This window comes from Pieris brassicae, chromosome 4, assembly GCF_905147105.1.
Source record: "Pieris brassicae chromosome 4, ilPieBrab1.1, whole genome shotgun sequence".
Lineage (NCBI taxonomy): Eukaryota > Metazoa > Arthropoda > Insecta > Lepidoptera > Pieridae > Pieris > Pieris brassicae.
This window is the reverse complement of record NC_059668.1, coordinates 278432-288959: the sequence shown is the minus strand read 5'-3', so window position 1 is coordinate 288959 and position 10528 is coordinate 278432. Positions and strand designations below refer to the sequence as shown.

General features: G+C 35.8%; 3 protein-coding genes across 8 annotated transcripts; 2 read left to right on the top strand and 1 right to left on the bottom strand.

Annotated features, from left to right (window-relative positions):
* Nucleotides 1–62: 62 nt before the first annotated feature.
* On the top strand, nucleotides 63–5553 carry LOC123709006 (potassium/sodium hyperpolarization-activated cyclic nucleotide-gated channel 3-like). Of its 2 annotated transcripts, XM_045660079.1 has the most exons (12): nucleotides 63–150; nucleotides 234–429; nucleotides 706–936; nucleotides 1106–1280; nucleotides 1475–1589; nucleotides 1654–1788; nucleotides 3260–3358; nucleotides 3487–3560; nucleotides 3633–3750; nucleotides 3828–4051; nucleotides 4209–4336; nucleotides 5301–5553. In XM_045660079.1, the coding sequence occupies exons 1-12, from the start codon at nucleotides 117–119 to the stop codon at nucleotides 5455–5457; spliced, it is 1686 nt and encodes a 561-aa protein (XP_045516035.1). In that variant the 5' UTR covers nucleotides 63–116; the 3' UTR covers nucleotides 5458–5553. The 2 variants fall into 2 exon arrangements, with proteins under 2 accessions (XP_045516035.1, XP_045516036.1); XM_045660080.1 differs by lacking the exon at nucleotides 63–150 and having other exon boundaries at nucleotides 293–429; nucleotides 842–936.
* Nucleotides 5554–5557: 4 nt separating this feature from the next.
* LOC123709007 (transmembrane protein 258) lies at nucleotides 5558–6062 on the bottom strand. The gene is made up of 2 exons (XM_045660081.1): nucleotides 5961–6062; nucleotides 5558–5892 (listed from the first exon to the last, which is right to left on the bottom strand). Exons 1-2 carry the CDS (start codon nucleotides 5964–5966, stop codon nucleotides 5653–5655), a joined length of 246 nt encoding a protein of 81 aa, XP_045516037.1. The 5' UTR covers nucleotides 5967–6062; the 3' UTR covers nucleotides 5558–5652.
* Nucleotides 6063–6534: 472 nt separating this feature from the next.
* On the top strand, nucleotides 6535–10519 carry LOC123708278. Of its 5 annotated transcripts, none has more exons than XM_045658929.1 (3): nucleotides 6535–7691; nucleotides 7939–8169; nucleotides 8507–10519. In XM_045658929.1, the coding sequence occupies exons 1-3, from the start codon at nucleotides 6641–6643 to the stop codon at nucleotides 10456–10458; spliced, it is 3234 nt and encodes a 1077-aa protein (XP_045514885.1). In that variant the 5' UTR covers nucleotides 6535–6640; the 3' UTR covers nucleotides 10459–10519. The 5 variants fall into 5 exon arrangements, with proteins under 5 accessions (XP_045514885.1, XP_045514890.1, XP_045514889.1 ...); XM_045658930.1 differs by having other exon boundaries at nucleotides 7584–7691; nucleotides 8052–8169; XM_045658934.1 differs by lacking the exon at nucleotides 7939–8169 and having other exon boundaries at nucleotides 8507–8635.
* Nucleotides 10520–10528: the final 9 nt, after the last annotated feature.

Here is a 10528-nt window from a genome sequence, read left to right as displayed (position 1 = left end):
ATTAATATTGCTGTGACATTTTCCTATTAATGTAAATTGAGCTGTTCAAGGATCCAGTTTTAAGTGACACAAGTAAATTGTCGTACTTGTAAATGCACCTCAGGTGAATTGACGAAATGTTGAAAAAACATAAATGTACTTTGAGCCTTGGTAAGGAAAGATGATCATTACTAGTAAATTCTTTATAAACGTGTATTATTTGTTTGGAATATTTCTTCTTTTAACACCAACAGATATCGACAAGACAACTCAGAAAAAGAGAAGCATACAGTTCATCATTGCTCAGTTGATTCGTAAAGCATGCTTGATCTCCCAGGATCATCCGAACACCTTTGATCATTACAGAAGTGATACTGCAGTGACAGCAGAGCAGCAGCAGCAGCTGTTCGAGGGAGACAGCTATGTCATACACCCTTTAAGTCTCTTCAGGTCAACTAAGTTTTAAAATGCTGAAAGACCAACGCTTTAAGCTTCATTGCCAGTCGGTGGTCGGTCTTTCTACTGATACAAAGAGAAAGCATTTTAATGCTCATCTCTGAACTGGCATACAGTAAATTCAATCATATTATTATTTTTAGTCATTATATTTAACAAGTCAGTACCATAATCAAGTTAGCCTTGATCGTAAATCGTCAGTCTTTTTGGTGTAACAATTTTGCCTTGTTGGCGCAGATAACAAATAAACAATAAACATTCCTATTTTAGCCTTTATTGGGACGGCATAATGGCTGTTTTGAACGTACTGCACATGTGCTGCTCCACGTTCCGCCTGTGCTTCATCATCGACTACCCTCACCCCCTTCACCTCCACAAAACTGATTTATTTATGCTCTTCCTACAGCTGTTAGCTTTATTGGATACCATTATCAAATTTAATACTGGCTTCTTCCAAGAGTCCTTTAGTAATGTGGTTATGCTTAGAAAACAAATTGCTTGGTAAGGTTTGGCTTTATACATTCTTGCTCTTCTATTTCTATGTATAAAATTTAATGAGTCTTATTTCCTTGTATGAATATATTCAAGCTTTAAACGGTCCATTTTATGAGTATTAGTTTCAATTAGCATAATATATTTCAATATACTCGATAAATGTAACTAATTTTAGCCGATACCTCCGTTACAAATTTTGGATAGACTTTTTATCGAGCGTGCCATTACAATTCATATTATTGTTTACCGGAAGCAATATGAGGCGCTTCCATTTATTAGCGCACGTTCTTCCTCTCCTAAGAATAATAAAACTTAAATCAACTATAACAAATTTACACACTGTCGTAAAGGTATGTATCGCTTTATACTAACACATTTATTTTCACACTCATCAGACAATGTAAGACTTTTCCGAAGTCAATAGACTAAAATTGGTAAACACTGCGTTTATTATTAATAAAGTAGCTTAAAGTTAAACGCTTGTTTAAATGCAATGCTCTTAACAGTTTACCAATAATACGTTTTTAATTTGAAAACCTTGCAGATTTTTACTTTGTCATTTATGTGGCATCGATCAATTCACCATTTAATATTGTTTGCGGTGTCGATGCATTGGTCCAGCTGCTTCCTTTACACTCCTGTTGTATTCACATATTATTGTAAGTGTGAAGTAAATGGTTTTATCTTTTGACAACAATTGAATTTAATTCAGTCCGCTTACAGGGACTGGGAGTGTTCCAAAAGGATATAATACATTTTTGAAATCGACGGATGTAGATGCAAATGGCGACATAACTAAGTTTTCTATTTGCCAAAGATACCTACAAGCATTGTTTGTTTGTCTATCCACCTTTTTTGGTAAGCGATATTCGATTCCGCATTGTATGTTTTCTTGGCGTCAATATGAAGGTACGTACTATCAAAAATAATACAATTCTACCGCCAAATAAATCTGGTTACGGACGCGCACGATTAATTGTCAATGTTTCGTTTATAGCTTCAAGAACTAGGTACCTACCGAGCCTAGAAATGCTATGAATAGAGGTAACAGTTTACTTGTGACCATGTGCCTCTATACCTAAGTAACTGAGTTGAGTGTTTGTAAAAAATGTCATCAAATGGTATTCGAATTAATCCGGCGGAATATTGATAAAAGATATAGTCAAAGTCAAAAATCAATTATTCATATGGGTAACACAATGTACACTTGTGAATGGCAATAAAAAAATATACATTAAATGCTTCTAATTTTACATTTACTGCCAGTTCTCAAATCCAGGGCGAAGAACGTAAGAGAAGAACTGACAATAAACTCTCCGCCACTCTTTTTAATCACCAAGTTTTTTTTTGTATTACACAACGTTTGTAAGGAGCTGCAACTATTAGGATTATGGAGAGTGACAACCCGACGCATGGAGGCCGCCACAAGCAATGACATTTAAGCGAGCATGATGATCCTTGAAATGTGAACTTGGCTACATAAGAAAATAATATTATTATTACTAATTATACTGAAATACTTTGAAACCACATGGATCACGGTTTGTTCCCACTTTACATTGAAACAATCGTGGATGTTGACGATCGCTTCAGAGTCTGGAAATGCAGCCGAGAGGTTCAGTCGTGTTACCTCTTGATCCGAGCACTGGGATCGTTTATATTATAATAGTCCTTAGCAAGCAGTTTTACTTTAATGTACGATTTAAATTTATTTATTGATGTATACAATTGACTTGGAAAGAATTACTCGTTTTATGCAGAATAACAAAAACACACAAAATAACACCATATGACATGATGCTATGAAAATAACTGAAATAAACGAGCTTTGCTATATTCTCATCCGTAAAATGGCGTATCTTTTTCACTGCAAAAGTTACCCTATTCGAAAGACCTATGTGGCCTACGCATGAAGTTTACTATCCAATAATACACACGAACACCTCATTATCAACAAAGTCTATTCCCTCACCTTTAATTATTGTTTGAGAATTACTACTTTTTACATTTGTAGTTACAAATTTAATACATTTAGTTTTTTTTTCGTTTAGCTTAAGACTTTTTGTGTATGCAAATACAAATATGTATTCGCCCAGTTCTGTTGGGCGGGTGTCATTAATGACCGTCGATCAAAAATCCCGTACAACAAGGAAGAACGCGTCATTCTCTTATTGATGCTAAACGATCAAGTTTGGCGGAGCTCTTAAAATCTTAGCTTAGCGAATAGAACATGTCGAAACTATATTAATTTAAGCCACATTGTACGCGGTAACTAATACTTCGCCTCATATGTCGTATGATAATAATATTTATTTGTTATATGAAACAGGTACAGGGTTTTCTACGTACAAAGTTAACAATGCCGACGAATTTATCATTCATTCTTGCATTATACTATATGCCTCAATGTTTATGGTTTACACAATTGGTGAGTGTCCAGGATTACTCTATAAAACAGTTTTCTTTTGTTTTGCCATTATTAAGGGAGAGGGTACAAATACATTTTTAAGTAAGAAAAAATATTTATAAATTATACAAAATCTTTAATCATTTTAGTATTCCTGTTGAAGATTTACATGACCCAATATAATTCAACGATTCGTTACAACGGTCTGATTAACCAAGTAGAGGTAATTTAATGAACCTAAATTCTTATATAAATACAACATATTTTTAATAAATATTCCGTTTTTTCATTTTAGGCATACATGCAGCAAAAACAATTCCCTAAACCTTTGAAGAAGCGAGTCTTTACTTTTTATACTTACAAATACGAAAACAAATATTACAAAGAAGATGCAGTATTAGATTGTCTCTCAGGTAGGTAAATAAAAATGAGTATCTTACCCTTGTAGCGTTGATTTAAAATATACTTAACAACAATTGAAAATCCACAGAGCAGCTCCGGCATGAAATCGTAATGCACACCTGCAATAGATTTATCCAGAAAGTGAAGCTGCTGAGGGGTCTGGCCGGCCACCTGATGGGCGAACTGATGAGCTACCTGAAACCCGAGGAGTACCTCGCCAACGACCTGATCGTACGGGCGGGCGACATTGGAGATTGCGTTTATTTTATTGCCTATGGCACTGTTGCTGTCTATTCCTTGAAAGGAGCAGAGGTTTGGTATACTCTAAACAACGATCCAACTCCTTCCACTTAACCGTATTCAGGGAAGAGCAGTTGGAATCGTCGACGACCATTCCCTTTCCAAACGGCTTGATCCCTTGCGTACAGATGTAGGGTTTTTATTTTTAAGGAAATATTTTCCTATTTAGATAACGCATTTAGAGGATGGCGATCACTTTGGAACAGTTGCAATGCTGATGAAGGACTCGAAGCGAATCGCAACAATTGTCGCCGTTGAGATCACTCACGTATATCGATTGGACGCTATTTACTTCCGGTTCGTTTAACATCTTTTATATTATACGCTACGCTACAATTTGTTAAATATAATGAGACGATGATGAGCTGCTTCCTTCTAAATGTTTATTAGAACTTGTCTGATTGACACAAATTATTTTAGTTTTTTTTGTCATTCTCAAGCGGTGTTCGGTTCTTGCGTCAGCGGGATGCTTTAAATATTATATTCACTCTATATTAATCACTTACGTACAAGCTGCCTGCTTAATTCCGATATTTCGGCCTTGGTTCGTACGTGCAGTCTAATCTTTGTACAGGTTGATGACAAAGAAAACATTCTATTTAACGCCTACGATTGCTATATTCCACAAGCCTATATATTCGCTAACTGGACGCAAAAACTGTCGAGGAGGGAAGTTATACTGTTCCTCCTATGTGAATAGACCTTGACTAGTTGTAAGTCCAACTAGCAGCTAGCAAGACCTAATATAAAATATTATTATTATTTTTACGTAGGACAAACTAACTATTTTATATCCAGATATCTTTTATGTCAAATTCAATATGAATGGAAAGTTGGCTGATCACTAGTAGGTGATCAGGTAAATATATCATAGAAACAGATAGATCATAGAAACAGTTATAGATATCTGAGGCCTAGTTCAAAGGTTGCAGCACTTGCGGTTTTTTATAGCTGTATCTAACAATACTTGTCATCTAGCTAAAACTGTCACTTAGATCAATTTGCTGAAAATATTTAATAAGTTTCTAGTTCTAGTTTCTATATTCTGCATTGATCTTTTTTTTGTTTCATTAGTCTCCAAATCAGGATTAAGGGGAATAATGTAATTTTGAACTTTACTTTGAAAGTATAATATAAGAATTCCTGTATATTCTATATATCAAATATTTGATGAGGAACTTGTGTATATTTTAGTAGATCACTAAAATTCACAAACCTCTAACTGAAGATATAATTTAGATACAAATTTGTATATTTTTAGCCAGTACCTAATGTCCAATAAGATCATCCGGGAAAGAATTGAGACTCTGGCTTCAAAGAGAATGCATGTGACAGTTTTGCAAGATGAAGAGTTCCGTAGAAAACAAGAGAAGAAATGGGAAGATAATATTGTGTTAAGTAGTCATGATTTCTCATAGGCAGCTTTATAGAAAACTACATTTATCAAGAACCTTTAAAGGCATCAAGTTCTTCAAATATTTTAATTGTCATTTGACTAGTTAGTAATAAATACATTAATTATACAAATTACTTTTATTTAAACTTAAAAATACAGATACAATAAGACTGCTTGCATAAGTTTACAAAAACCGGTATGTGCAGATAATTTAATTCTAGACATATATGCCTACCCAAAGTAATAAAAATAAGATACCAAACCCTGAAAACAGGGATGCTACCAATGATAACAAGAGCTCCTTAAATAAATCTCTGGAACTCTTTGTGCTTGTAACTTCATACACGAAGAACCACGCTGTAAAGAATATTCCAATGCTTAAGAGAAGCAGAGTAAGATGCGGAAACACTGCAGGGTTGATTGGTGATACATGACGAACCATTGATTCTATTTCCAGCTAAAAAAATACTCTATTAGACTATGACCTAGCTTTAACAAATAACTACAATCATTTTAAATACTTACACTCATCTTTTAAGCTATATTAGTTTGCACAAAACTATCAACGAAGAAATACCGAAAACGCGGAACCAATAAACTTTGAAAACGTCATTACTTACAACTAAATGCACAGACTAAAATATTTTAAAGATTATGATTAAGAACACAGGTTAAGAATAACTTAAAACATTAAAAGACAAACACTCAAATTCTTTACACATATGTATTTAAAAAATAGGTGCACTAATGTTATAAAACGCCTTTTCATAAAATAGTTTTATTATATCATAAAATTATCAGCTTAAATTGAGCAGTCCCTCAAAAACAAGGCTATACCAGCGCCTCTACAGGTGAACAGTATTACTATTTTACCATACGTTAAACACGTCTCATTAATTTTGAGAGTTAACACTGCGAGTGTTACATCCGCATACTACAAATATTTAATCTGAACTGGTTCCTCTGGGCTATCCTTTCTCTTGACAGTGACAGACTGACACTAATCACCATAATTTCTTTAAAATATCACTATAATCATTATTAATATTTTTATTATTGCGATGTACTATGTAGTTGGTATTTTTTTTATTTTTTAGTTATAGGTTGAAGTAAGAATTTTCATTAAAGAAAATTTAATTAAGGAGATACTATCTCCTCAATGTTTTGTTATAAATGTAAAAATCCTTTTGAATTATTGTGAAAATATGGACAGCAATCCTACCACTAAAGAAAAAGTTATGTCCTATGAGGAAAAGTCAGTAGGCTCTACACCTTTTTTCAAATGTGAGGCTTGTCCTTACATGGCATTAGCAGTAGACGACATTAAATTTCATCTTTTTACTGTTCATCCTGAATTAGCCAAGAAAAATGGTCTTGCTGAAAATATCCAAATCAACTGCCCCGGATGTTCAAGTATATTTGAAGCAGAGGAAACGCTGAGAACACATCTACGTAATCATCACAAAATGGGATTTAAAGATGTAAAAAAAATGGTTAAGAGCCTTATACAAATTGCTTTAAAAAATGTGAAATTAAAAAAAGATGTACCTTTAACATGTAGACTCACAACAAAGGATTCAACTGGAAAGATACCACAGGTAATAGAAATAGTACCAGATGCATCAAGCACAATTAATGAACAGTTGCCTAGGGGTGTAGCCTTCATATCAATGGATGAATTACATAAAATGAGTACTCCTAACTTTGAAAAGGTAGACCCAAAGGATGTTATACAAGAAGCTAGCATAAATATTGTGTACACAGAAGAAGTATCTACACAATATGTTAACATGCCTAAGGCAAGTACTGCAGGGCCATGTAATCTTGTTCAAATGTCCAATGTACCTCCAGATTTAATATCATCAATTCAACCACAAAAAAATAATTCCATCATTACATCTAAAGATGATATTTTACATCCAGACACCACAAAGCCATATAAGTATAAACCAAAAGATACAGATGTTAATCCTAAGGAGCTAGGAACATTGTGCTCTGTAAATAAATGTCATATACGGTTGAAAGAACCTAAGATAATGGCATATCACAGGAAGTGTCATCATAATGGCCAACTTCGCTGTCCTGAGTGTCTTATAGTATTTGCAACAGCTGAACCATTACACTCCCATCTATGGAAATCACACTCAATAGATTTAGAACTACCCACCTGTGATATATGTGGATATAAAACCTTCAAACGGTACAGATTGATAAATATACACATGAAATGTCACAAAAAAATCAGGGCTTACCCATGTGAGTACATTGAATGGATGTTTTTTGGCCCTTTTTCATAAACAATAGTGGTACACTAACCTTGAGACATATTTCAATACATTCATTATCTAGGGTTTATTTTTCTTGCCATGGTTTTACTGATTACATATTTTGAAGTGATAACTGGCTCAAGTAATTTTTAATTTACTGCAGCAGCAGTACAAATTTTGATTGAATATCAACATTGCCACATTAGTGAATTTAATATAATATGTGCAAATTACAGGTACAGTGTGTTCAAAAGCTTTTAAAAATGCTAATCAATTATACAAACATCGAATTATTCATAAAAAGACCATGCAATGTCACATCTGTAAGACTGAATTTTCGAACCAACAGAGGCTACAACTACACATCTCTGCTGTGCATGACAAAATAAAGCCATTTAAGTGTAGCCATTGTGATTATTCCTGTGCAAGAAAAGAGGAGCTGAAATTACATATAAGATCTCATACAGGCAAGAAAATATTTATTGTTATATCAAAGCTTTGGAAATAATTTAATTGTGATAATTAAGCTTTAGCCAGTCATGCTTAGTAGATATATTATATATTCTCGGGTTTTTTTTCGGAAAATTTTAAAGCGACGGATGCTCTTAATATGAATTTTCTTGTTTTGCAACATTCATTACCTGCTCACATTTGTCATAAGTGTGTAAACATATTTTTTTATTCAGTAGTTCTTGAGGTTACCGCGTTCAACCAAAGAAAAAAAGCGTCAGCCTTATAGTATTAGTATACTGAAAGATAAGGTAGATTGTTATATGTATTTATGCCAGCTCATTTATATTTTAGGAGACAAGCCATACGCATGTGACCAATGCAGCTATAGATCTGGTGACCACAATGCTATGAGGAGGCACAAACTGGGACACTCCAACGAGAGCCTCTACAAGTGCAAGTACTGCCCCTACAGCACCATCCAGTCCACGATGTTCGCCTTCCACATGCTGTCCTCTCACCCGGACGTGGATTCGGGAGAGGTTCACTGCTGCCCTTACTGTCCCTTCAAGACGGTAAACAAGGACAAGTACGCAGTGCACCTCAGCACTCATACACACGGCAGTGAAATAGAGAATGAAGTCGTTCAGCGAGATATGAAAAAAGACAAAAGTAAGAGCTGGACAATTCCCAGTGAACACACAAAAACGACTGCCGATGAAAATAGAAATAAAGGAAATGAAAACCAGGATGCAGTGAACTCGATCCCGATTGAAGTGTACGATTGTGATAGTCTCCCAGACAATATGCCGTCGGACGAAACCGCATCCAACTTTAGTGATCGGGACATGGTCACCGATTTCAGCAAAGAGGACAATAATTCAGATTGCGTAATTTCAGACGGTCTCAACATTATCGAAAGACATCAATTCGCGTCGCAAAATCCTATTAAACTGCCGTACGAGAGTACGCAAACGAACCTGCATTATCTCGGCAGTTCTCTGTCAATGGACCCAAGTTTACGCCCGAGCGTCAACGTCGATTCCCTTGCACCCAATCACTCCTCGATTTCGAGTGGTATCACCAACAATATAATGGCCAACCTTCCCATACGGTTGCCCCCGGTGCCGATATCTTTGCGAAATAATATAACACTGAAACCAGTGGGCAAGATATCTCTTCCCATGCCTAAAGTGACCGGGCCAATTATTACACCGACGCAAATTCTACCAGTTCCCTCCTCCAGCCATTCTCCCATCAACGTATTGAACGATAACGAAGGGCTACCAAGAAAAAAAGCAAAGATATCTGTCAAAAGCAACCTGATACTGAAAGGTCCAGATCAGGTTAACATGTTCCATTCCCAACAAAAAATGGCTTTTAAACAGCTGGAAAATAACGAAAGATATGGGCTCGGCAGTCCCGTTACATTCAACAATCTCATAACTACACAATTTATGCAACTACCCCCCGAACCGGTGTTGAGCGAATCTCCAGCCAATATTTTAAACTATAGTCAAGAAAACTTATTGGGGGACGCTACAACTCCTTCCGTTGGCAACGAACTCACGAATGATCCTCAAATATTCTCATTCAACCAACAAATGAACGTCAACTCGTTGACCATGCTGCCTCCTGTCCAGAAAATTCAAACCAACGATCCCAGCTACATCAAACTCGAAGGTACCATAAAGCAGAACACTCAGTCTCCAAGTTTAGAAAGGATGTGCACTGCGAACCTGTTAAACGGCCAGGCCTTAAGCATAGAGTATAAAGCTTCTCCGCCTTTAGAAGACATTCACAAAAACATAAGTGAAATAAAGAACGAGGTGAAATCGGATGCGTTTTATAACATTCCTCTTAACAACAGCGCCCCCAATCCGCCCATCGACCAATATCTGATGGACAATTTACTCTCCGAGCAGTACTCGAGTCACTTGGACCTAACCACGGCCGTGATGCCGGATCTGCCCGACCAAAGTGACGTCATAGAGATCGACGACAATTCCGACGATAACAAACTATTGTCGCGATTCGATGTGAACTACGCCCTCGAATCGCTTTTCTTGATGCACAATGATTTCCATTTCTTAGAGAACGACGGAAACACCTCCGAAATAGTCACCGAAGTGAACAGAATGGTGCCGGAGGTGTCCGCGACTAATCAGAAAGACGCGGACGAAACGCAGAACGACCTCGAACTTCTAAATTGTGTTCAGGGAAAGAGAGATCCCATGATGAACACTTCGGTCAGGCCCTCGACGAATAAAATAAATGTCAAAAATATAGAATTAATGAAAAATTAAAGCGACGTATTGGGTAGGTGAAACGTATACTGTTCGTCTAAATAAAGACTGTTGTTGTTTATTTAAAAAA

Excerpts from the sequence above, each read along its gene's own strand:
- LOC123709006 (XM_045660079.1), top strand. The coding sequence starts at position 117 with ATGTTGAAAAAACATAAATGTACTTTGAGCCTTG. Across the intron at positions 151-233 it reads TAAATGTACTTTGAGCCTTG|ATATCGACAAGACAACTCAG; the intron begins GTAAGGAAAGAT and ends TAACACCAACAG. Across the intron at positions 1,789-3,259 it reads TTGTCTATCCACCTTTTTTG|GTACAGGGTTTTCTACGTAC; the intron begins GTAAGCGATATT and ends TATATGAAACAG.
- LOC123708278 (XM_045658929.1), top strand. The coding sequence starts at position 6,641 with ATGGACAGCAATCCTACCACTAAAGAAAAAGTTATGTCCTATGAGGAA. Across the intron at positions 7,692-7,938 it reads AAAAATCAGGGCTTACCCAT|GTACAGTGTGTTCAAAAGCT; the intron begins GTGAGTACATTG and ends TGCAAATTACAG. Across the intron at positions 8,170-8,506 it reads ACATATAAGATCTCATACAG|GAGACAAGCCATACGCATGT; the intron begins GCAAGAAAATAT and ends TTTATATTTTAG.